The sequence below is a fragment of the Gymnogyps californianus genome, chromosome 1, assembly GCF_018139145.2.
Source record: "Gymnogyps californianus isolate 813 chromosome 1, ASM1813914v2, whole genome shotgun sequence".
Classification (NCBI taxonomy): Eukaryota; Metazoa; Chordata; class Aves; order Accipitriformes; family Cathartidae; genus Gymnogyps; species Gymnogyps californianus.
In genome coordinates, this window is record NC_059471.1 from 174,475,778 (window position 1) to 174,503,612 (window position 27,835).

Genomic DNA, 27,835 nt, shown 5'->3' on the forward strand with positions numbered 1-27,835 from the left:
ATTTGCATGGTAAAGGCATCAGCTACACACACCGATTAGCTTTGAAGAGAAATCAAAATAAATGCTTACACAATGTACTGTTTGCTTCTAGAGATCACTGCCACAAAGAGCCATTATAGGAAAAAGCTTGGAAACATTGAAGAAGGACAAGTTTACTATGCAGATAACAAAGTACTGTCCAAAGTTCCAGTAGCTGCAGTTCACATTTGGAAGGAGTATTAAAATTTATGGTTTGAAGTATGTTGCCACTAATTACTTAAGTTTAGAAAAAAATCTTGAGTGCATATTTTTACAAAATTATCAATGATCAGATGTTCAAAATTATGCATAGCTCTCCAACATTTAACAAATTATCACTTGTAACTGTTATTTGTTTAAAAATGTTTTTTTCATTAGATGTAAAGAAATTAAGACTGGGCTGTTACAGATTGGAAACCCATATTCAAAGCCTATAAGCTTTGTTGAACTGTATTGTCACAGTATTTACCAGAAAGAATTTCAGAACAGAACGAAGCCAGTACCCTAAAACAATAAAGAATTTTCACCCATGCAAAAATCAAGAGCTGCTTTTAAATGACACAACAGACTCCATAAATTAACCAAAGAACCACAAGAAATCGTTCAAGAGAAGGAAAACATGTAATGTTTCTTTTTGGCCACATCTGTGAAGTAGAAAAAGTGTTTCCACCCGAGTCATTATTGAATCTGTGAGGTTGCTCGTGGGTCAGGCGGTCAGGGCGCCCACCAAAGCAGCAGGTAATGTAACAACCCTTAGCTTGCCCAACAGACTTTTATTCACTCATGAGAAAAGCCGTATGGTCCCTGCTAGACAGAGGTTGTTGGGTCACAAGTCACTTTCCTGAGTCAAATTCTGCTCTAAGATCAATGTTTCAGGCACCAGCAATGGGAAGGATTGCCTCCCATATATATCAGCAAAGGGCAAGTTATTGCTAACTAAACCAAATGATTTAAAGTGTCCCACAGTTTTCCTAGGGAAGATTCATATATGGCGCAAAGAATGGAATTTGCAAAACCTTTAAGAGTGAACTCCACACAAGTGCTACTGAGGTACTCAGAATTGCAAATTGAATTCTCTTAATAACTTCATTTATCCGAGGAGATTAATCTGCTTAGAGTCTAAGTGATAATACTTTTCTCAAATAGTAGCTGAAATTTTTTTGCCTTTTTTTTTTTTTTTTTTTTTTTTAAAAACAGATGTCTGGAGGCAGGAGATCAAAGGATAAACATTTCTCCAGCTGTGGATATACTGGCTTTTATCAGCATGGTCATCACAACTAGATTCACAGTAAGCAACTTTCCCACAACGGCAGGCATAATTACATTTTTACTTTCTTACACACACCCCCACACCACCTTTACAAAGAATCACTGCGCAGCCCTATTCCTAGTCTGGTCAACTTCAGTATTTTTTTATAGTTTTGCACTGTATGAACTTACATGATACGGAATGAAGCAAATCAAACACATAATTTCATTTCATTCTTGATATTGAAAAGAAGCACCTCTCCAAGGTTCTTACGAAAGAGTAAGCCAGGCGAAGAACTGCTTGGCAAATATTGCCAAGAGGATAGCAGTTCATTTCTGTCCACCTGAAGTCATTTATTGTTGAAGAGTTCAGCGATGGATCAGGAGTGCCTAATCTCAATGTAAACAAATTCCACATATAGTAGTCATGAAAATACACGTACTGATTTTGGCAGTAGATATTCACTGTGAATATCTAGGCAATAAAATCTATGGAAAGGGAAGGGAAAGGTATGACATTTTTTATTTCAGGAGATAACACTAGGTAAAACTCCCAGGCTTAGGGAAAGCAGGCTAAGGTGTTTACAGGCTACATCTAAACAGATATTCAGGCAAGAAAACTCCTTCTTAAACTAAATAAGTTTAAAATCAAAGAAAGAAGTATGTACCTACATGCTTTTCTGGATCTGGCTGAGATGATTGAGAAATCTATGTGTAACATCCAAAGTACACCAGTGATTTGAAAGATTAAATCTCAGTGAAGAAGGATTTAGATGTTTTTGAAAATTTCACCCTTTGCTTTTACTTTTTACCACATAATGCCATATGTCAATAAGAATATCAATAGAAGAAACTATGTTTTAGTACAATTTTGGTTGGAAATTATTTAAAGTAGATTTAAAAAACACTACTGTAAACAAATACCTGGCTAATATATTTGTTACATGGCAACAGTAATTAGCAAGGTCCTTCAGAAAACACTATATGGACCTACGATAAACTCACACAGTTTACAGTAAATCAGAATTCAAAATACTAAAAGGCATTCATAAAGCTTTTACCGTAATTTCATAAGTTGTTCCAGGGTTAAGGCTGGTAAGAAGAACTTCCAAACTATCTGGCTTTGTTGTAACCTGTGTATAAGCTGTTTGAATCCACGGGCAGACCTCTTTATATTTAACAATATAGGAGAGAATTCTCCCATTTGGATGCAGTGGCGTATTCCATGACAACAGAATCCCAGCAGAGCCCACTCTTTCACCTGCAAGGAACACAGGGGGCCCAGGATCTAAAAAAAAAAAAAAAAAAAAAAAAAAAAAGTAATCTTTTTTTTAATATATATATACACACACACACATATAAAAAACAGTTTTTAATTTAGTTTCCAGATAATGGAGACACCTTCACAGCTTCTATAAAGAAATTAAATCATCTGCCAGCATAAACCAGTAAAACCACTGAAAACCAATGTACTGTTGAATAAAAAGCTTTTTTTCTGGCTAGAGTCCTGTTACAAAAACGATTAAATAAATTTTGGAACACCAGGAACATCCTTCTATAAGAATGTAAAAAAAGTAATGCTCAAGATCTTCATGGACAAAACAGAGTTTAATGCCAATTTAATATTTGAGATATTCTAGTATGCTTAATTTCAGTTCCTTTCCCTAAAGCCATTCAAAACCAAACCGCACTCTCTTACAAAGCACGTCTGATATGGCTACATTTTTTGAAATATCTCCGAAGTCTACCACTATACATATAAATGGGGGTATGGATATTACTATGACACAATAGCAAATTTTTCAAAAGCTTACAAATTATTCTTCTTTATGCCTTTTTTTTCTTTTCTTTTTTCCTTTCTTTTTTTTTTTTTTTTTTTTTTTTAATAGCCAGGCTAACGGATGAACACAACTACAACTCACATCCAGGGCTGCTTCTTAAAAATATCTGATAGAGAAACTCTCATGCTCTCATAGAACACCTCAGATTCGGTGTATTTTTTTATAGTTAAAGAAGATGAAAATTTCCAATGACTGTTCAAAACTGATTATCATTTCTCAGATACTACGTGCATATAATAAACACAAAAAAGCATAGTTAAAAAAAAATCCACAAAATTTCATCAGTCATTATTAACTCACTTGTCATGTTTGTTGTCACTGTTCTACTCGCGGGTGAACTGTAGAGTGAAGAAGAAACTGCAGAAACTGTAACACTGTATGTTGTTCCAGGAACAGTATTAGAAAAATCAGCCTGAAATAGGACATAGATTTATTTAAGTCTTTCACCAAGAATCATGAAAATGAAAAAAAAAAACAAACAAAACCAACCCAACCAAAAGTTTAAGCATTGCATTACTGAAAGTGATCTGTTAATAAGCTTTTAGATATACAACAGCATTTACAACAGTAAAAATAGCATTTACATTTGCCATCTTATTTAACTACCCTCCATAAGATCTGTATAACATTCAATATTAAAGAACAACAAAATTAACTATTAATTTTATCACAGAATCACCTATCAGTGTATCTATAGAGGTTTTTCTGTATCATCGTTACCAAAGTAAATATGAAGCATTATAAAATTCCTTTTTGAAAGAATAAACACAAAAGCAGCCTGAAAAACTTACAGGTTTTTGATGCTTAAGCTAGCCCATCTTTTGAAATAAACATAATTAACAACTTTTTTAGCAAGCATTTATATAAAATACCTGTATCTTTGCAGTTCCAATAAAAAACAAAAGCAAAACAACCAGAACAGCCATTATTTCTGTTAATATTATTATATTTTCCAGACAGCAGAATCAAAAAGTGCTCCTATTTCTTTTTGATGGCTTAGCAGTGAAATGTTGCCTGCATTAATGATTTAAGCACAGGTCTTCCTGGCAAGTACACAATTAATGAGTCTGTATTACTCAATAGCTCTGCCCTTCCTTTGTTAAACTATTCATGAACCCTTGGATGACTGGCTGTATCCTTCTAGCAGACATAAAAAAAAAAGTAAATTCACTACCTGTTGTTAGGTAACAAACTCTGGATGCTGAAATTTGCTCTCACCTATTTTTCATTAACGCTTTCATATTCATATTTGCATTAAATAGCTAAGGAGGCAAGCTTAAATTCCCCATCAGCACAGTGCATAAGGAAAAGCTGGCCATGCTAGTCCTGTAATAAAAGCACATACTCGATACTCCCTAACTCCAAGATCTAGGATAACAACAGAACCATGATCAGGAATAAGATCCACACGAAATCTGTCTACATGTCCATATGGTAGTCTCCAATACAGTGAAAAAGAATGTGATGAAACATTGAAGAATTTAAGTCCTTCTGGCTTTGCAGGTTCTGAAAGAGAATTGTGGAATAAAAGACATTAACTTAAATAACCCCTTTTACAAATATATTAGTAGTTACAACTGAATATAAAAGCATCCAAGAACAGTTTACTTGCTACATGAAGGATAATTGCTAATTAGCCTGGATACAGCAGCATAGTATACTACAGTTGCTATACTACCTGAGAACTGGTTGATAATCTCCCAACTATGCTGTGCAGGCATCCCCATTTGCAGACAGCAAGCTCAAGTATCTCTGCCCAGTGTTCAGTTAACAAAGAATCTCTGCACAGACCTGGTGTTTCTGCTGTCCTCAACCTTAAAGTTAGCACTGCTACTGTCACAACTAGTGCTACTGTTGAAATTCAAGATACAGCTGGTGCTTGTTCTGTTGCTAGCCACAGGTTTGTTAACTCTTTTATACTTTTCATGTATTTGGAATCCCAGTAATTCCATGAAGTTTAGTGAGTTAAGTCCCCAAAATCTGGATGTTTTACTCCAAGTTTCCACCTACTCCTGTCACACCATCTCACTTTCTTCTGCCTTTAAATGCACCTTTAAATCTGTATCATCTACTCTAAGCCTAACAGCGAACCAGATTTTAGCTTCTTCAACAGGTCATTAAAACATTATCTACCCATAATATTGTATAATTTATCCACCTGTGCAATCCACAGGCATGTGCATCTGTCTCCTTTCTACTTTGGAAAGTACCCACAGCTAACAGCTGTCCCTATGCATATCTCCCAGAGCAAGCCCAGTCATTGATGCTATTTGTCACATTTCAGATTCGCCATGACCCTTGCACTCAGTCCTCTGTCTGCCTTACTACTATGGTTCTTCAGAATTCAGACTAAATCTTCTAGTACTGTTTATACACTAATATCATACTGTGCAGTCTGAATATCATATCACTTCCATCCTGAAAGAGCTCCACTCCTTTCTTACTTACTCTGAATCTGCTTAGATTATATATCTTTCATGAACTCTTTACACTAACCAAAGTTGCAGAATCATTTCAAACAGATTATTCCAGTTTTGCTATCAAATAATCTGAAATATTAATATATCCAAATATTACCTTTAGATTTTATATTCAGTCTGTATTTGTCTTATATGTATGACTCAATACAATTACATATGTAATCTCAATACATTTAAGTAAAAGGAAGCACAATTAGGTCAACCAAACTGACTTAAATCTTCCCTGCATTAGAAAAAAATATTAATTGCAATTAAAGTATTATAGCATTGTGGTCCTAGTCTAAACTTTAAAAAGACATACAAGATTTTTTCTTATTAATTTTACCCTCAAGACATTACCTCAAAACCAATGTAAGGATTTTCACCCCTACGTCACTTTATTTTAAAGGCTCTCTTTGACCTCTTGCTTCAGTCCCCCTGACTAAGGCAGAAGCACCAACAGTTTGTCAAGCACTGATCCCAAAAGCAGACATACAAATGTCATGATGTTTGGTCAAAGTAGTCAATCAATGACAACTTCCAACACTTCTCAGGTCTTTCTCATACCACCATGTCATTGCCACAAAAACCCCTATAAAAAGTAGTATAAGAAAGTAGTAAGAGAAATTGGTTGAGGTAGTTCTGGTGCATCTTTCTGCTCTTTAAATTTCATCTGTATTTTACATTATTACATTACAGTAAACCGCAGACACGTGTCAAGATTGAGATTTTACCCCACTAAGTTTCAATCACAAGTCTAATAAGAAACAGCCCTTGAATGGAGTAGTTTACAATCTAAAGCCTTAACTCTACAAACCTCTGTAAACCTGTTTAACTTCACTCACTGCAAAAAACCTGCTGAAATCAGATAAGGTAAAACTCAGCTAATTCGTAAGTCTTTGCAGGATAAGACCTGAAAAATAATGAAAATACTAAAAATGGTCAAAAGAAATGCAGCACAGCTAAAGAAATTATGTTTCCGGTAGCACATCACTAGATGCAGGTTGAATAGAGTATAAGTAACGTATGTCCACAACCACAGCAAACTATTACATGCACGATCTCTTGAAATTCCAGTGTTATTCTACAAAGTGAGATGTAAAAAGCTAAACGTGCACTGTTATTGACAGCTACCATTCACCGGCAAGGAGGGAAAGCAAGAAACGATACAGACCTGTTACAATTTCAATGAAAGCAGAAGCTCCTTCAATGTTTCCTCTTAGTCTTTGCAGTGTGAAATTATAAATGCCCCCAGCAGTCAGGTCTGTAACACTGAAGTCAGTCAGTGCTCCTGGAATCCTAAACTCGTTTATAAAAGTGTTGTTTGATAAAGATGCTTTGTAAGAAGTGAAGTTAGTCTTGGTTGGATTCCACATTAAAGTTGCAGAGGAAGTATTTACCATTTTTAATGCCAGACCGCATATCCCAGCTGGTTCTACAGTAAAAATTATTCGGATTAATAAAGAAAAGTTTAATGCACAGTCCTTAAAATATAAGAAAAGTATCATCTTTTAAAAATAAATGTTTTTTATTTAAATGATTTGAGGGTTCACAGCATCATGAAATATTCATACAAATTTTAGTATGTTTGTATGGATATATAGTAAATAGTGCCATTATGCTGCACAGGGTAAAACCTGGGGATGTACCTCCTGTGTGCACTATGTAATTTATGGAAGAAAATTCCAGACTTATCAGATCTTCTGTAAGAAAAGTAACATTGCTCACTGGTGAAACAAAATGAGAATGGAACACTTTGTAAACAGAAGTAGAGATTTTATTCAGTTAAAAGTTTTCTAAAATACATCATAGGCCATATAATTTTAGAAAACTGTTCATCTGTTCACTTAGGGATACAGTAGATCACGTAGTCTCAGTGATTATCCCTTTTTTCCTTTTTAAAGATTCCTTTTGGTTACATTAAGATTCCTAAAATCACAGATAATTATTTACAAATAGCACCTCCATTAATCTGTGCAGCACAGCTGCGGTTAGAAAAGAAAAATGTTTCCATTCCTCCTAAAAAATTAATCTTCTAGATTATTGATTTATCTTGCTTGAAGCATTCTGAAAAATACTAATTAGCATAATCCCATTAAGGGCTGGATTATTCAGCATGAAAAAAATCCTAAAGGTTTGTCATTAAAATGATAGAGTAAACTTTCGATAATCTAGCCATATACTGGACCACAAACCACAGAAAATCCATCAAAGAAGGGAGGAGGTCTATGACATGCATATGTATAAATCTGGGAGTTGATTTATTTTCTGACTACACTTAGCTGCTCTCTACCTGCTTTGGCAGCCCAGAATCCAATATAAATCTATTCCTTCAAATCTCTGCCACAAACAAACTCTCCTCTTTTTATGCTGTATCACAGGAGCATTGGAAAATCTATGTTTGCTCAGAGACAGAAAATGAGTGCAAGATACAGGTTAATTTTCTGGACCTTGTTAAACTATCTAAAGCACAATTCCTCTTACTCTTTTAAGCATTCTGTGGCCTTGTGCAGGAGCAATCCTCCAATCTTAGACCACGGGCTTGCAAGAATTTAAGAGACGCAGAAAAAATTGTAAACAAAATGCAAGGTAATTCTTAAAGTATAGGATGCTATTCTGGCAAGATCTTATTCTGCTAGAGCTGGAAGAATTTTGTGAGTCCACCTCTTTTTTCAAACGGGTATCTGCAACTATGTCTAGACTCCTCAACTTCAACCCAGCGAGTTACATACAGGGCTCCTGTTTAAATAACTGTCACAAGAGGAAGCGGAACTTGCCCCCCAAAGATAAAGTTTCATTTTGAACTGTGTGACCCTTTCGAGTCACTTACATACAATGATTTAAATGTCTTTGAACATTTACTGTTTTCCAAAAACAAAAAACCCAAGTTATAATGTATTTCCTTACTTGTGATGACTTTTTTCTCCACAGCCACAGAGGAATCCAAGCCTTTAACTGTCCTTAACTGAAAGAAGTATTCTGTCCCAGGGGCCAGATTTTCCACTACAGCTCTGCTGTCATAAACAGTTCTGGTAAGCAGCTTTTCATTATTCATTGGACAATATGAAAGCTATGGAAGAAAAATAATTTCTTATATCAGATTATTTCACTTCATAAAAGTAATGTTCAGAGATTCCAACTACCTGTTTATACAAAAATATTTACAATATTTTCAACATTTTAAAGAAAAAAAAATCAAGAATATGGCTTAATCTTTATATTATGTTCCACAAGGTTGATCCACTACTTACTCTAAGATTCCTTAATAGCCCAGTGGTGAAAGCAGTGACTTTAATCTTTAAAAGTAGATGGAGGAAGCGAGGTCAAGTCATGGCTTACAGGTGACATGTTTGTGCTCTTGGAGGAAGGACAATAAAGTTTACTCTGACTGCCCAGTCACACAGCTGTACTGATGAGCTGTACAATTAACTATAAGATAGAAAGAATAAGAATAGCCAAGGGGTAGAAGAGCAGCCTAAGGATTAATCAACAGGATGAGATAAATTTTTTTTTACTCTAAAATGAAGACACTTCTGAAATCTCTGTACCTTTCTGGCAAAAAAAAAAAAACCCAAACAAATTCAAACAAAATAAACCAACGAAAAAACATCCATGCACTGTTCAGAGCTGAGATTCTGAAAAGAGTCCCAAGGAATCAGCCACTCAACTCTGCTCACTGAGAGCAGAGTTGTAAACTCGCTCGTTTAGAGCCACTGCAGAGAATAAAACTGCTGGAGATACCAAGTAATTGAAATTTGGGCACTTAACTCCTAGAGGCTGCGAGGATTCCTTCTGACCTCCCAGACAACTCTAAGGTGAGAAAAAAAATTCCTGCGATAGTCCTTTCTGTGGACATAGAAAACTGTTACTGCAGATTGTTTCATATCTGCACTAGCGAAAGGCAAGATGCACACTGTGTCTGCCCTGCAGAGGAGGGCTCTAGACAAGCATCTCCAGCATGCACACATGGGTTTCCCAGGTGTGGCAGTTAGTACTAAGAGATCAAGAAGGTTTGCAACTGCCTACATCAGTGTGTCCTGTCCTGCCACCTGTTATTTCCTCCAACAGAAGAGAGATATTCTACACATGGCAGTGACCTGAAAGCACTTTGGTGCAGCTGCTATTCATTTGGGGAGGAATGATCCAATTCCCCTCTGTATATTTTACCAGCACGGTACCTGTTAATACACACTAAATCTTGGAGACTGTCATCACCTTATTAGAATTACAGCACTGCAAAATGCTAGAAGCAAAGCTATAGATTAAAGATTTACATCTAGTATAAACAAGTTAGGAAAGTACCTTTTGTGCACTCTTCGCTCTACAAACTATAATATATTGCATAGAAAGTTGGTGAGCTGGGGTAATTAATTTTAAATGATTAGTAAAATGATCCCTTTTATGCAGGTGTACCTTACTAAGCAAGCAGTCTACTGAAGCCTTGCTCATTAAAGATTTAAAGATAAGCTCATTTATTCAGACAAAGCACTGTCTAATGTGGCTGCTTGCTCTATGAGATGCCAAACAATAATACTGGGCCATAAAGATCAATATTACAGATGACAATTACTTTCCACAGGATGGTAAAAATAACCTGACCACATACAAAAGTATATGTGAACTGGTTCAAAACACGAACAAGAGAACTGAATTTAATTTTAAAATTTGTAAAAATACTCCAGGCCGCGTCAGCAAATTGTGCTGTGGGAGGTTAACTGGCTACTCTTATTCATTCAGATCAATGCAGCTTTACACTAATGAGTAGAGAAGAAATGTCAAGAAACTACACTAAGAATACTTAGATTTTAAGTTTTAAGTAAGGATATACTCGAAGTCATGGGGAAGGGGGAGGAAAAGAATTGGACACTGTAATATTGGGGTATAAACTGTGTGAGACCATTAAAGCGAAGTACTTTGTCTCATGGTAGTGCTACATACTAAAGAATATCCTAGTCAAGTAAGTTAACTGTACAAGACTATACCTTGAAATCTTTATTGATTCAAATGACATGTTTAAAGAACAGTTTATTATTGCAAAGTTTTACTGACTGCATGACCATGTTCATACAGTGACTGCAAAATGCAAAGGATAATACAAGACAGACTGCAAAAGACAGGATACCTAAGAGAGACTCGTTGAATGTCGCAGTGAAACATGATCCACAAAGTATTCAGATGTCATAGTGGATTGTTTCTGACCAGAGAACTGAAAGAACAGAAATAACTCTAGATTTTTTGCTAAGCATTGCAAAGGATCTGGTTCAAAATACAAATGCTGAAGAGCCACTCTGTAATACCAACCATGAAATATTAGAACTCAGTTTCTTTGTAAGAATAAAAAGTCCAGCATAGTGACATTTAACTAGAAAAGGAGAAATATTTAAAAATGATCAAGCAAATTAAAAGGAAATTATGAGGAGCACGCAAAAGTGTCATGTTATGAAAAACATTGAAATGCAACTTTAATAGATAATACACCACTCAAAAAGTTTGTAGAGGAAATGCAGAAATAGCAAAACCATTTGAACAGTAAAGAGGATTACTTTAAGAAAAGATATCCTTAAAAACTGAAGATCATGTCAAAACAAGAAAAATAAAAACTATAAACTTGTCTAATTCATGCAAGCTAACTTAAGAAGCACAGGGAAGCAGGACAGAGCAGAAACACAGGTGAGCAGGCCAAAAGAGACTGAAAAGCAAATTGAAAATGGTATAACAACTAATGAAAACAATAATTTAAACACACAGTAAGCTTATCTGGGTGTTGGGGATGCCACTAGCTGACCAAAGTACAAAGGGAGCGCTCAGTATAGACAAGCCTGTATGAGAAATAGTAACTGAATAACTTGTTTCAACGGTCAAGGATGTTCCCACACCAGAATCATTATTAATGAACTATGAATTTTGAGTCTAATTGAGTTGTCTCAAATTGAAATGTCCACAGAAGAGGTTTTTAAAGAAGTCTGACGATAATCAGAAAGGTAGACAGCATGTTATTGCCTAGGAAAGGAATAGGAAGCAAAACAGAAAACATTATTAACCTTTTGATAACTTCATTATGCATCCAATCTCAAGAAGGATAACAAAGGCTTAGAAAAATTAAAGAAAAAAAAAATAAGAGATGTAGAACAGCTTCCACATAAGAATGCTGCACAAAAGACAACCGAGAAATTAAAGCTTATAAAATCATGAAAGGTATGGGTATGGTGAATAGGGAAGCACTAGCTATTTCTAATACCACAAGAACCTAAAGAATACCAGGTTTAAAATAAAAGAGTGTACTCTTTCAACAGGGCATAACAAAATTGTGAAGTATAAAGGATTAAACAAATTCAGGAAAAACAGTCACTGTTTTTCTTATGTATGTCCAGTTTCAACTTGCCACTAAATTACTTAGTGCCAAGGCCGGGAGGGCATGGGAGGGTATGGAAGGTATCAAATGTTTGCAGTTTTGTCTTGTAAATTGCTACATTAAAAAAAAAAAAAAAATTATTCTGGAACTTTCTAAACAAAACATTTAGATCTTTCTATATAGAATGAATTTTTTATTTTGCAGTTTAATGAAATTAATTTGTATTACAAATTTGGAAAGCTAAGAAAAAAAGATTACATTGCAGTTGCATTCAACCCTTGACCTGTAATCTTCTTTTTTATTGCATGCTAGCTGAAAAATCAGGTTTTGAAAGCTTTTAAAAGCATAATTTCATAATCTTTACAAAAATTGTTATGTAATATGAAGTATGTATTTAGCTGATCTTCTCCCATAGCAGTATTCCCATCACATACTTATGTGGGTTACAAAGACAAATATTTATTGTTGGGTTTGCAGTACATACAGGATGATAATTTCATTGAGAAATTAAAAAATTCTTCCTGTTCTTATCTCACCTGAAACATATCAAATCCTCCTCTTGGTAGTTTCCAAGAAAAATAGACTGTATTTTCTTCTTGCCCGAACACCTGTAAATCTGATGGTGGATCAGGATCTGAGGTAAAGACAGGAGTGGATGCAAAATTTAATATCAAAATAATCTATATTAATTTGAAGGAAATTAACATCTACAGAAGACACTGATGTAATTCATTATTTTATAGTTCAGTGTAGAAACAGATTTCATTTTGTACTTAAGAAGAATATAAAGTAAAATAAATTTACCTCTACATATTAGCAATAGAATCAGAAATAAAATCAATGTTTGTAAATTTTTATGGAAAAGTTGTATCATCCTCACTGCTGATTCAGTTACTAGCAGAATCCCATTAACTACAGAGGAAACTTGTTTGTGTTTTAAAAGCTTTTATTTACTTAGTAACTTTCAAGGATGTTTAGACTGAAAAGAAAAACATACACATTAATCCAGCCATTGTTAAGATGCATTGATTTAATATGGAATAGCTTTTCTTAGACAACACCTTAAAATGTAACAACTCTAATTATCTGAAATCATGAAAAGTTATTAATAAACCATGAACCTACAGGTGCTAATCTTGAGGATGGTGGGGTGACTTCTTTTTAATCCATTGATAGTCACAATACTGATTAAGAAATCAGTGCCTGGCAGAAGACTCTCAAATTTGTACATTCTACAAAGATTAAAAAAAGAGATTGTGTTCTTTAGGATTTTAAAAATGCATGTATCTTCATATGTTAATTCTTTATAGTATTATGGATATTATTTACACATGATGTGAGTATACATGTGTATATGCTGTCAGTCAAAAACTATTTTAGTATGATAAAATCTTAAACAGGATGCATCACACTATGGTTCACAGCATGTCCAAGTACTAGAAGGTCTTAAAAGATTAAATTAAACATCCAGAATGACACACGGGTTCTACTGGTGCTCACTCCAGTGCAGTATTTTGTTTGCTTTTCTTTGCACAAACACATCATATGAGATTTGTAATTTGTTAAAAAATGCAACTCTTAAAATAATCTTTTTTCACATGGGTGTAGTAATGTATATCAACTAAACCATCAAATACCTATCACATATAAGTAACACTGCAGGCTATTTATTTTAAATATACAGTGAAACATCTGTTTTGAGTTCATGTCAGTTATTTTCTAAATGTAATTCTCATACCTTACACTGGAAGGTAACATTTTCTCCTCGTTGAAGACCATACTGTTTATTGAAATAACATATCCATCAAACATATTTTGGGCTGGTGGCCAGGTAACAGTTATTGATTCAGAGTCTCTGCTATAGTTCAGATATTTAACTGCGCTTGGTACTGTGTGACAATAAAAAAAAAATGCATTACTTTTAAAATACATTTTAAATACGCTACTTTATGATAAGACTCATGTCATCAGAATGCAATGAAAACTCCACAAAAATTATGTCACGTCCTTGCTTATCTCAAGGACACACAGACTAACACCACTGTGGTAATGTGTATAGGGACTTCTGTTATCCACGAGATCCAGAGCCAAACTGCTTGCTGCTCTGTAATGCTACTTAGTGCAGTTCTGACATCACTGATGAGTTCCTCAAAAATGGACAATTCCTCATGAAAAGAAATATCGGTATAAGAGGTAACATACTGGGATGAGACCAAAGTCCCCACTAGCACAGTATCCTGTATTCCAACAGTGGCCAAAAGCGTACGTCTACAGAAAAGCTAGGCTTGCATAGAGTGATAATTCCCTTCAGTAATCTCCCAGACCGCAGTTTGCAGCCCAAGGATTTCCTGAGCCAAAGGTGATTTCTGTGAATTTAGTAAACCTCAGCAGATTTCTCTTTTATGCATGTCTTCAGTCTCCACTTGAACCTATGACCACAATCATCACACAAAATATCATGTGGCCAGAAGTTCTGCAACTTATCTACAAATCTAATAAACAACCATTTCCTTTTGCTTGTTTTTTACTTGCTCTCTTCTAGTTTCAAGTCCTTAGTTCTTGTAAAGGAAATGTCAGTGAATTATCATTTCTTACTCGCTCCATAATTACCTCTCCATGACTCATCCTCTCACAAATGATTTTACATTACATCATTGTTCCTGTATCAGTTTTAGCTCAGTGGTTTCTTAAATGAAAAACATTACATATCTTTGATCACGCTTGCTGCCCTCCTATGAACCTTTTCTATCGCATCTTCTATACTTAACTTTTTCACGTTAGGGACCTGTTAGAGGAAAATATAACATGCCAGATCCAAAAGCCTGAGAGGCCGTGTCCCCAGGTCCAACCAACAGCAAGGCTGAGGCTGTACTCCCAGCAGGCACACACACACAGAACACACATATACACCATATCTATACACATATACGTCGCCAGCCACAAAGATCACAGACAGACACTCAGAACACTCACACGAACACAGACAGCACTAATGGCCTCATCCTGCTCCCCTCTCCAGGTGAGAATGGAGGTCTACTAGTGCGAATACTTATATACATATGTACAAGGTGTTTCTCCCCAGCAGCTGGGCTCAGACATTCAGTCTGCCCTGTGGATGCCCCTGGATCCCAGTCTCCCCGGTTGCTGGCACACACACAGAGCTGGCCAGGACTTCCCAGGTCCCAATAGGCGACCCTCCCTGTGCTCTCGCCCTTAGAGATACACAGATGCTTTCACACCCAGAGCTGGCCCACCCACCCCCTTGCTCTCAGGCCACTTGACCTACCCACCAGCTCATCCAGCTGGATCTCACTAGCAGTCACACACTCACTCACACACCCGCACTCGCTCTAGATGCTGCACCACAGACAGAAGGGCCCTCTGACTCACAGTCCAACTCCAGTTGCTGCACTCACGCTCCTGTACACACACACACACAGAGAATAGGAAGGAGTTAGAAAGGAATTTAGTAAGAGAAGACAGATTGTGCTGATCAGGTGCAGGACACAGTCAGACAAGCAAATCATTTACATGTCATGAGTCAGTTTTATCCCCTTAGCCCTCTGTTTTCCCACACATGTTCTTCCTCAAATCACCTAATCCCTTCCCTTTTCCTGACTTTGATTCCTCCCTTAAGCATCCCATAATAAGTCCTGTGCAATCCCAAACTGCTTTTCCCTGGCATCCCATAATGTGTCCTACACTCCTAGGCAGTAACCCCCCCTTAGTCCAAAAGGTGATCCAGAGAGCTCCTCCCGATGACCTGTCTTGATGGGCTCCACGCCTGGACACCGGGGCTGAGGCTCTCCTGAGAGCCCTGGGAAGGACCTGGACAGACAGTCTGTTCCTCGGGAGTCTGTAGTTCGGGTTCCCGCCTGCCACTCTGTTCCTCTGAGCTTGTGGAGATCGACCTTTGAACGGCTCCTGTGATGGGCCTGGGAGTGGCTTGGCAGGGTATTATTTGGGCTCCCCTTCTTGCTATTGCCTCTCTGGGCTCCTTTGTGGGTGTGCAGCTGAACTGTTACCACACAACCTAACAGGACCAGAACTGAATGCTGTATTCAAGAGGCAAGAATACCTGGACTTCTATAGACAATACAGCAATGTTTTCTGTTTTGTCCTATAATCTATTCTAACATCCCAGCCACTTTTTACTTTGCTGCTGAGCTATATGCTGATTTTTTCATGGAACTACCCATCATTCTCAAGCTATCGCTCCAGAGATGTAACAGTCAGCTCAGAGCTGACCATATATGCGTGAAGTTCGGGTTATTTTTCCCTTGTGTATCACTTTATGCTTATTTAAACTGCATTTAAAAATTGCATTAAAAATTGCATCTGACACTTTAACATCCAGCCACTGAGGCATACATGGTCTTTTCCACAGTTACTCTTTGCTAGTTCTCATCCTTACTATCCTGAGTAACTTTAGATCAGCAAACTCTGTCACCTCTGTGTTTGCTCACTTTTCTAGTGAGATCTGAGAGATCTAGAGATCATTTATGAATGTTTTGGACAGAACAGGTCCCAGCAGTCATGTGACAACCTCCCTCCACTGTGAAAACTACTTTTATCTTCTATTTCCAGTTGCTGGGTCAATTTAAAAGACTGGCTGCTTTTTTAAGAGCCACAGTAAGGGAATCCCACTGACAGGTTTTTGGATATCCACAAAGCATATATCAATTGCATCTTCCTTACCACATGTTTGATGACTCCTTGAAAAGATCCAAAGATGGTTTTGAGGCATACTTTTCCTATACTAGTAAGATCCTTCCTTGTTCTACCTCTAAACTATAAGGTACTATGTAGTTTATTATTAGCTATAACTTTACAACCAAAAAGCAATGCAATATTGGATGTATCCCTAGAGTGAAGACAGCCTCAGAACCACTGCTGAGTTACTCTGCTAGCCAAGAATAGTGACACTGCTAGTCTGGTCCAGGTTTTATCTAGAGCTAACAACCAAAACTCTTTTCTCTCCACACCATGAATTCCTACACCCAAGATGAAGGTACTGTTTTCCATTGGAGCAGGATATCTCATTATCTATGGCACTGTACATCACTGGAGATGGAGAGCAGCTCAGAGACTTTGAACTCTCTTTTAATGTAGTTTCACTGGAATAAGAACATCATGCTTATTGAAAGAAGAAGCAACAGTGAACTGATACAACTCTGAAATTATCTCAAGACAGTATGTGAAAGTTACTGGCCAGAGTACTTACTTTCTGGTGATATCTGAACAGACTTATTCACAGTGACATCAAAAAGAAGCAACATAATTGTGTTATGAGTGAAAGCCTGATATTGACAGAGAGGAGAAACATCATTCCAAAAATGAAAGATGGATGAACATATGAATGTTCAGAATGAACATATTTGCTGGAGTGAGAAAAAGAAGCAGAAAAATCTGACTTCAAGGGATCTTCAATTTAGAAAGGAAAAAAGTAGCAATGAAAGAATGGTTTTTAAATGTGTAATGGAAGGAAGCCACTAGCAGCTAGGAGAAGAACTAGAACAGAACAGAACTATGATGCTGAGAATCAAATGTCCTAACCCAAAGTAGAACTAAACGTAGAAAACCCCAAATTTAGTCCTGATGTAAGGGGAGGCCAATGAGAGAACATGCTAAAACTAATTTAGTTCTGGACACCTAAGTGTGTTCAAACTCAGCGCTGAAGTGAGAAATCAAACATTAAAGAGAAGTCTAAGAAAAAAGATTTTGTTTTCTGTAACGTTGGTAGCCAGGCAGTGTGCAACTATCAGTTACTGGACTGTACACCTGCTTGAGTCATTATGAAGTTAACACTGGTAGTTCATTGTACACTGTAACCATATTTAAATTCTTAAAGGACATAAGCAGTCTAAGAATAAGGAAAATAACAATGAAAGAGAATAAGGAGAAAATGATGAAGATGATTAAATTACTTTTCTCTATTTGAGACAAAAATAAAATTCAAGAAGAAAGCAAGACATGTAGATGGATTAAAACAAATGCTGAATTTGACAACATTGTGCCTCACCTGTCTCTATTTCCTTTGTCACAAAAATACTGTCTCTGAAACCTTCCTTTTCTGTTCGAATTGTAAAGTTGTACAGCTTACCAGGAGTAAGGCTGGAAAACAATGCTGTTTCTTGCTTGACCTTCTGGACCTAGAAAACCAAATACAGCTTTCACAGAACTGCTTGCAAAATTTGCTTATCTTATGTAAATGGTACCTCCACCTATTTTAATGGGAGATATAGCTTTTAATTTAACCTCTGATTACTTAATAGAAGACTTTGAAAAATAACTGCATTGCCTATACATAAGTGGTCTTTAAAAAAACATACCCTGAAAGCACTTGCACAATTTGTACATGTAACTTCGTATTGCTGAAAATCTCCATCAGCACGGTCCCAAGCAATCTGTATTGAAGTGTCTGTAACGTTACCTTCTCGTACATTGAGTGGAGCTGCCAGACCTACAGAGGCACATAAAACACATTACAGTTCAATCCAAGACTTTGTTCAATCCAACACTTTTTATATCTCCCGTGGAGACATAAAAGTGAAGACAATCAGTAACAGATTCAAACAAATAGAGGGCAAAAGCTGATCTCAGGCATGCAAACACACAAACACTCCAAAACAGAAAAATGGAGAAAGAATAAAGAGATAATATTGTCACTATTTAAAGAAAATTGCTTGCTTGTCTATCTTAAAATTACATGGGGCTGAACATGCATTGCTCCCTAAGGATAGAGCTGGCACTCCTAGGCGGGAAAGTCCTCCAGAATGGAGTTAATCCCTCCAATACTGCCACCATAGTGCTCAGAATATACCTAAATTTTGTCAAACAGCTCAGCAAAACTGGGTAGACCAGGCAAGACAAATACACTTTATCCCTAATTACTATAGCCTTGTATGATACAATTCAGATCACATTACAGAGGAGCTTCCACTCTTCTCTGCATCTCTTTCATCCCCACCACAGCTGTTTCTGGCTGGAATGTACCAAAATTTACACTTTTTCTAAGAAAAACTGTGTACATGTGAGGGGTCAGCATTTTTTTTTCTTCCAAGTTTTTGGGGCCCCAGAAGAGACAGACAAAACTAGGTTTTCTAAGGCAGTTTCACACTAAATTTCGGAAATGCTTTCATAAGATCAATCAAAACCCAAGTTTTTATTAAAAGTATATTTTAAGAAAAATCAGCTTTCAAAGTTTCCACTATCTGGGGAAGAATTTTTCTGTCTTGCCCTCATTCTCCTCTTCTTTCTTCCTTGCTTCTTTTTATCCTATCTTAATTTTTCCTTTTATAACATTTCTACTCTGAAAGAAACAGAGCAGAAAAGAATTTCAAAGGAAAATGATAAAACAGGAAAAGAAAAGCTTCTGGCAGTATAATTATAATAAAAAATAGGAAAGTCAAAACATAGAATTTCAGCAGGTGTTTTTAAACAGTTTCTAAGTTCTTATGAGAATTCCTTTTTTAAAGGCCTTGCTAGAAGGAGTCTCCTTCCCATAATACTTTTAAAAATGTCTTTGTTATTGAATCTATTAGCTTGAAAAATGGGAATCTCAATGCTTTTACTATTTACTTAAAGATGCACCAGGAGGAATAAACTTACTAATTTCAAGATACAGAAGTAACTCCATTAATATTCTTCTTCTTGGCTAAAATAAATGGTCAAATGTGTCTTGTTTCCCACAAGGACAACAATTTAATACAGCCTAAATTCCTGAAATACTTGCTAGATATTTTATAGAATTGATATAAAAAACACAATTTAGAAAGTTTAGAAATTATAAGGGATCGTTATAGTCTTGTTTAAAAAACAGTTAGTGTTAGTATAATTATTAATTGCTTACACAGATCTATCAAGGTGATTTTTAAATAGCCTGTCTTTTCTACTGCACTGAAATAAAAATAAAGTTTAAAGAGTTTACAAATCAAAATTTAATATGGTGCAATTTTATAGGAATAAACTTAAAATACTCACATGTTTTTACACCAGATACATGGTAAAAGGAGCTCAGCATTTTTCCACTTTTTGTGGAGATGCAGAAATCATATTCTGTTCCTGCAGTAAGGTTTTCAATTGTTATTTTACCATCACTTTTTAAAATGAATGTCGCATTAGGTCCTCCTTTACTTGTAACATATATGCCATCAAATACTCCAGTATCAGGCATGCGAACAAATAATACCACAGCACTGCTATAAAGCGCATAAGGAACTACAATTTGAACAGGCTTGGGCTCTAAAAGAAGAAAGAAAAAATTGCCACATGTTAAATCAGTTGCAAATAAATTCATTGAAAGCCACACAATAAATCTGAAGCAACTGCCCTGAAAAATGCTTGCCCAGTGCAAATGTATGGCTACCATAATAAAACATGTCATTGCCCAGAAACAATAAACAACTTGATCTTTTTAGGTGTTTATTACTGGAATCCTGAAGCATTTGACAAATGATTTATGAATCAAAGCAAGTTAGGCTTCCAAAGGTATCAATGAATTACCTTTTCAACCACAACTGCACTAAGAAGGTAAGTCAGGATAGCTAAAAAAATATACAGAAATGTACATGTGGACAGGGAGATGAGCATGGAGAATGAGATACATTTGATGGATGCAATATTGATGTGTTTTGTTTTCTTCCCTTACAGCTGGCTCTGACAGCTGTGAAAAACCCCATCTAGAATTTTCTGTCATCTACGTCTTGAATGAGGTATTAAATCTAATCCTACATAAAAAATTCTGAAAAAGACTAAGCCTGCTACCCTCCAAAATACTGTAATCATTTAGAAAAAATGACAACACAGCATTTCGTGTATCTATAACCTGACAGCTGCAGCCTTTATATACCACATGTATAAGTGAATCCTGCCCATTCCTTTCACATATGTAAAAAATGTATACTGTGCCAAAAGCATTTCAACATCTTGGTAAACTATGACTAGCAGGAAAGACCCTTCGATAAACAATGTAAAGCTTTTACTTTTCAGCTACTACTACTTCTAACTCTTAAAAACTTTTCCCAGCACCCTCTCACCAATAGCAGGGTAATTTCTCTCTCACGGTTCACAGGACACCTAATGCATCTCCAAAAATAAACAGTCTGTTTCAACCATTCCAATATTTTGTTATTTCACTGCAAATCAATGATTCACTCGATTTCTTCTGTCAGTGGGAACAGGACTTCCTGCTATGGTCCTCATCACAGTTAAACAACATTCAGTACTACCAATGTGTTTCCCAAGGCTGCACCTCTTTGAAAGTTAACAGCATCTGCTTTGCTGTTAACAATTTGGATGGGATCGGTACATTTCACATGCAAGTTTTGATCCTTGGCTATTAAGCAAATCGACCTGATCTACCAAATCTGTTAGATGACAGTAATGGTAATGAGACTAGTGTTGTGTGTATTATAGCCTGTAGTTTCCACTGTTAAAAGATATCTTACTTAAAGTGCATTGAATGGTCTTCAGTTCACTCATATTTCCATTATTCACACTTGCCACTGCTATTTCATAAGCCATTCCAGGAATTAGGAGATCAATCTTAAATTCTTCTGTATTGTTTACTAAAAACTTCATAGTGTCACCTATGTCTGCATTAGGTTTCACTTGAATGTAGGATTCCTGACCCTCTTGTGGCAGCTTCCAGTGAAGGATTACACTCTCTTCTTGTACATCCTCTGGGTGAATATAAACAGCTGTAGGTGGACTGACAGCTTGATCAGAGAAAAAGATGTCAGTATAAAACCATAGATCAAACTTACTATCAATTTACAATCACTTCCCAATGATGCCTTTTGGTTTATTTTTTCTTCTAAAAATTTCATTATTTTAAAAGTACTAATTCATTTAATTATTTCTTAAAATAGTTTGTAGACAACTACCTGTTACAGGCAGATTCTGCTGTTTTCTCATAACAAATAGGGACTTATTTTACAAGCATATTCTGTTCCGTTGGATATATACAGAGTAATAAAGATGACACAATGTGAGTCATAGTATCTATAATTAGAAAAATAAATTAATCTGTCTTCACCTACATAATTTGAGACATCATGGTAATGTTTCTACTTTGCTAAAATTACATACACAAACCATAAATATTTATCAAATAGGATGTTGCTTCTTTAGCATATACTAATGTGCTGTAAGTCAGTCAATAAATAAGTAAGGGGATAGGTATGTTCACTCTTTTGGAAGGTTCTGAAGGTTAGAACCAGTAAACAGAGAATATAGAAAAGAATTCCCCTGACTTCCCCCCAATACATCCCAACAAACTGCAATCTGTACATGGCCTTAAAAATACTTTTGTGCCTTGTATTTTCAATTTAAACTCTGTCTAGTGAAATAAAACAACCAGAAAATGGATACATCACCTGTTGTGATTAATATAGGCTTCTCATGGCAGCTTAGAGTTCCCTTCTCTGCTACGTTCTGTAAATATACCTGATAGTGATGATAAGGTTTTACATTTCCTATTACTATTGAAGTCTTGCTTTTTTCAACTGGCAACCGCTCCCAGGTGTTGGTTTCAGTATCCAAAATGTTGACCAGGTAGTAATGAAAAGAAGCACTGGATGAACGCTGTGGAGGCTTCCACTTTAAATGTATTTCTGCAGATGAAACATATGTAGCCTCTAACTCCTGGGAGTGCAATGGCCCTATTGAATAAGATTAGGAATAGAAATAGGATAATAGCTTCTGATGCCTTTTAACCAATAACTTTTTTTTTTTTTTAAATACAGCCTGAAAAGCTAACAGTACACACTTACATACATGCTAAATAGTATTAGAGCAAATCAAACAAAGCAACTTTGACACTGTATCTAACATTGATAACGCAGGGGAATACTCCTACTCTCTAATTGAGGTTTTTCTGAATCACCTAGCTCTTTATATAGAACTCAGTCTCCCCACTTAGGTCCTTTCTTGTATTTCAGTCAGATCAGAAACATCATCTAAAAGACAAATGGTATGAATTCCCAAGTTGGTTAAAACCTGGTCCTAATGAATTAAATGGCAAAATCTACTGAATTTCAGAAAGTTTAAGTGTTCAATGCATGCTGGTTTTATCAATCATTTTAAAACAGTTCTTCACGTCTCCTACACCTCTTCCAACAATTCAGTCACTAGTCTAATAATTAGTAAAATGTTCTATTTTTCCTTGCCTGGACAATCATGTTTCTGTAGATAGCAGTTGCAACTGAAAAGCTGATTTCTGAGGTATAACACATATTTGTGTCTCATAGGAGAAAGCAGGAATATCTTTCCTTCATTATAGAGGCAACTTGCATTACAAGGTCTTATATACAGAAAACAAACCATCAGATTAGGGAGCAGAGAGGCTGGTAGGCACAGGAGATGGGAGGACTTTCAAGTGCACTAAAGCAGCCCAGGGGATGAAGAAGTGAACTGTACAAGATGTACCTGCTGGAGAAAAGGAACACCTTCTGTCCCCTAAAGAAAAACTGACTTTAAGAAAATGGACCTCTGTCTCATATTTGGACTGCCTTGCCAGAATTGGTAAAATGTTAGGGCAGTATGTTTTCTTTAACTTCTGAAAATCAGAATATTTTCCCAGTACCACAGAAACATGAAGAAAACTTGCACCTAAAATTGTGTCCATGAAATAGTTTTTCCTTGAGGACATCTCTATTTGATCACCTTTAGATGCAAAGGTATTTTTCATCTCTACCAACTGGCAGGTTTCATTTGGCTTCATTCAGCTAGACTTTACTAGAACACAAGTTAATTGGTTCATGATTTTTTCTTATGCCATACTGCATCATGCAGCAGGTCAAAACACAATGTATTTTTGAACCATAAAGCTTGTCTTAATCTTAACTGCAGATACACAGGGATACCTCTGCTTATTCCAACAAAATCTTTTACTTCAGATTGGAAAATATGCTTCTGCATTTCACCAGCGTGGCCAAAAAATACCTTACTGGTACTCTGACATCCAGCTTTACCTTTGGACATCAGTAGGAATTCTGTGAGTAAAATTATGGTAAGGATGAGCTTTTAAAGTATACTTCACAGAAAGAGAATTTGTAGCTGGCTTTCTGCTTGCAGCCACTGAAAATTCCTGAGTTTTTCCTCATCAATCCCAATAAAGCATTTTAGCACAAAAGCAAAATGAAGATGTTGGAATCCACTCTACAAACTGGTAAATCCTGGATTCAGAATGCATGTTGAGATTTATTTATATTTTCAGACAAATTATCAACACAAGGAACAGTGTAATTAAAGGAAAAACATAAAAAATGTATGATTATCTGGTTATTACTGCTATTTATTTTTGTAACTTACTTGTTTCTACATTCAGAATTGGACTTAAGATAGTCTGTGCCCCTTCTGGGTTCCTTGCTGCTAATAAAAAACTATAGCAAAGGCCAGGAGACAACTGCACAATTTTTGTCTGAGTTGTATTCACAGGCAAGTTCAGAATGTATTGTTTCCACTGATCAAAATAGTACTTAATTACAAGTGCAAAGCCTGACTTAACCCACACGTCCATATCACTCCACATAAATACAGCTTCAGTTGTCTTGACATCACGCACACCAAACGTGAAGTTTTCTGGTACCAGAGGTACTGAAAAAGAACACCAAAAATGAAAAAAACATTGAAAATCACGAAAAACTTTTTATATTTGTATTTTTAAAGATAAATGTAATTGGGGGAAGGCTTTTAAAAATAAATGCAAAAGATTGGAAAAAATATAGTTACATTCATATTCACAAATATATGGTAGCTGTATATAGCAGAAAAATCCTGTGAAGAAATAGTCTGGACCAGTGGGATCTCTCTGAAGGGCATAGCAGTCAGTTTCATTTTCTGGTATCATTGACAAAGTTGAGATACCAGCCTTTAGAAGATAAGGAGATCCATCTGTCCACAACATCTGACCTTCTTCCTACATTGAAAAAAATGAAATAAAAGCCCCATGTATTTTTACATTGTACTGATGAATTAATAAGGCTTTCCTCATTGCAAGCATATCTCCTAAACATCCAAAATTTACATACTTCATTTATACAAATTAATTATATAGGAAAGCTTTGAATAAAGTAAATATTTCAGTGTAAAATTCTATCCCTTTATTACAAAAGATTACAAGGTTATAATATAATACAATACAATATAATATAAGCCAGCTAAGGCTAACGTAGAGTGTTTGATCATTACAAACAATCCTTTAAAAAATCACCATTAATCAAATAATCTAATAATCATGCATGGATAATTTTCTAAAAATGTTATTCACTTAAAAAAAAAAATTCAGTCAGTCAAAAATATTCATAAACTTGGTCTGAAATCAAAAATAGTTTAGCTGAAAGAAATCCAGGGCTAGATTCACAATCAGATGAGGAAATGCTCTTTTTTCCCCTTTCTCCTATTTGCTGGTAGCTCAGCATTTAGGACACTCACTCACACCTGACTCCCAAGTTTCTAACCTTTGACGTACTTTCAGTTTCTCGGGCAGAGCTCTACAAATACTAGACTGGGGCAACATGATATTTTGGAGGAAAGATGCTTGTAGAACATGCTCACAGCATTGCAATACAGACCCCTCTAGTGGGAGACAGGTTTCAGTCTGCACTGCACTAACATATACTAACATCTACAGGGGATCAATAAAAATCCCAACACATTTATGCATGACATTGGAGCACTCTCAGGAGGTATACTAGCGTAAGTGCTTTCAGGCATAGCAAGTCTGTGGTCCTACAATCTAAGTAAATGCTTTAAGTACCGTAATGGAGGAAAGTTGAGGTGCCACCTTAAGACTTCCATTGTTTTTCTGTTTTGTTAAAGATATTCAAAAGGGGGCAGGGGGAGGAGAAAAAAGATTTTTTCCATTTCTCTGAGAAAACAACAAAAAATCATGTCTGTTGAGACTAAGCCTATTTTCTTCAATTCACCCGTCGAATTGAAAAAACTCAAATAAAACACTGTGATGTCTTTCATTTTCCCAAGAGAGCAAAGATTTTCAATGGTATGAAATAATTCAACTTGACTTTCAGGAGGACTTGTGTGTCTAGCCTGCCGTTTCAAAAATACTATGTAGATCAATGCATATCTTTTTCTTATACTGGTCTTCCTGGGTACCAGAGTTAACTACAAGCACAGGAAGCCACAAGATACTACTATGATACAAACCTCTGTAGCAGGGCTTGTAAGAGAAGCCTCAGTAAACAGTCTCTGGCTACCTTTTCCACTTCCTAACTCTGAAGAACTGCACAGAGTGTCAGGACAGACATGAGGGTATTACCAAAGCACTCCATTCATTCTTACCCAGTGCACTGACCTACATCTCCAGGGTCCCTGTTGTCTTTCACAAGAATGCTCACCCTCATCAGGAAGGGTTTGAATGCAGACACAGATCAAAATAGGGTTAAAGAAGGAGAAACTGTGAGAATACAAATGCTACAGAACTAATCCTGCTCACAATGTTGTTAATTTTTATCAGTGTCACAGTGCTTAGCAGTTTTCCTAAGGCTGCTGAAATCTTCTGAGTAGGTTATAGTCTCAACTTTTTTTCATAGAACATTTCAAGTCCCATGGGTACTGGGAGAAAAAAGCTTGAAAACAGAAATTTAACTCTCTAATGGTTCAAATATGAAAGAGAAAGCAAAAATAATTGAATCTGTATTTTTTATCTCAGATTTTAAAGTCCTGCAATTCCTAGCGTATGTCCCATGATCTTTGAACTCCTGGGGTAAGTACAATTTGGTGCAAGTACAATTTGGAGTTCTCATAAGATGAGAGCAAATGACAACAATGACATTTAGAAGGACTGTAACATGTTCATACAGTACTTGAACACACTAATTAAGTACAAATAGTTAGGAAAGAAGTGCTTGAAAAGCAAGCAGTTTATTATTATCCCTTGCTGCTCTTAAAACAAGGTACTCATCTGACTAGACTCCCACAAACATAAAAATGCATGTAATGATTAAACAGTTGACTAACAGTCAAATTCCAAACTGGCAATTAACTCTCTTCTGTGTAACCAGAGTTTAAAAAGGAAAGAGCGCTGGAAAGGTGGGTTTTTTTCAACACGCAAAAATATTATGCTTTCATGGGACATCTGGTTCTGGCAGCCTCTTACAAATACTACCTTATTTCTAAAATACCAAGTTGGTTACAATTAGTATCACTACGGTGTAAAAATTACAGCTATTCTAAAATCTCATGCATAAAACAGTCTTACATGTAAAATGCATCTATTACTGGTGCTTTACCAACCAGGAAGGTTAGAGTGCTTCTCTAACCACAAACCTAGACAGGTTTGTGTTTCCTCAGTTTGCACGTTATCCCACTCTGACTTGTTTGTGTAGCCCCATTAAGTTATTTAACAGTCAGTCTGCAAAAAAGAAATTTTCTGTCTATGACATGTTCACCACTTAGCCCCTGCCCTTACAAATAACGTTTGTTTTTACTGTTTTTCACAGCATTTCTTTTAAAATTAATTTGACCAAAACAATATTAAAATTAAATTTCAGGGTGTAGATTTTCCAAACCAAAAAACAGTGGCTTTCTCGCAACCTTCTGATACTTACCACAAAGAAGTTTTCACTAAGCCTAATCACAGGAAGGCTGGATCCCACATTTCTGGCAGAGTGCCTCCATCTTTCTGAGAGCTTTCCCAATACTTTTATCTCTGTAGCTGTTCCCAAATCACACACTACACCACAGTGAGTCATTTAATAACAGCAGAGCTGGCATGAAGAACCCTCATATCCCAAATACGAGGAACAGGAAACTTTTTACAAGAATGACCTTGCTCCAATCCCTTCTTCCACTTGCCTATCCAGCACCTATACTGGACAGACCTTGCTAAGCTCAACACTTAACACTTCAGACCTGTATCAAAACTGAGAAAGGCAACCCCAGATTTTGATATC

General features: G+C 36.1%; 1 protein-coding gene across 1 annotated transcript in view; it reads right to left on the reverse strand.

The window, feature by feature from the left end:
- The window catches only part of PTPRQ (protein tyrosine phosphatase receptor type Q), a 111,723-nt gene extending 107,690 nt beyond the window's left edge, over window positions 1-4,033 (reverse strand). Inside the window, exons 1-3 of the mRNA XM_050902422.1 lie at window positions 3,980-4,033; window positions 3,408-3,519; window positions 2,328-2,554 (exon numbers count right to left, since the gene is read on the reverse strand). Of these exons, the coding sequence (XP_050758379.1) occupies window positions 2,328-2,554; window positions 3,408-3,519; window positions 3,980-4,033 (393 nt within the window). The remainder of the gene's footprint in view (window positions 1-2,327; window positions 2,555-3,407; window positions 3,520-3,979) is intronic.
- Between the last annotated feature and the right edge of the window lie 23,802 nt (window positions 4,034-27,835).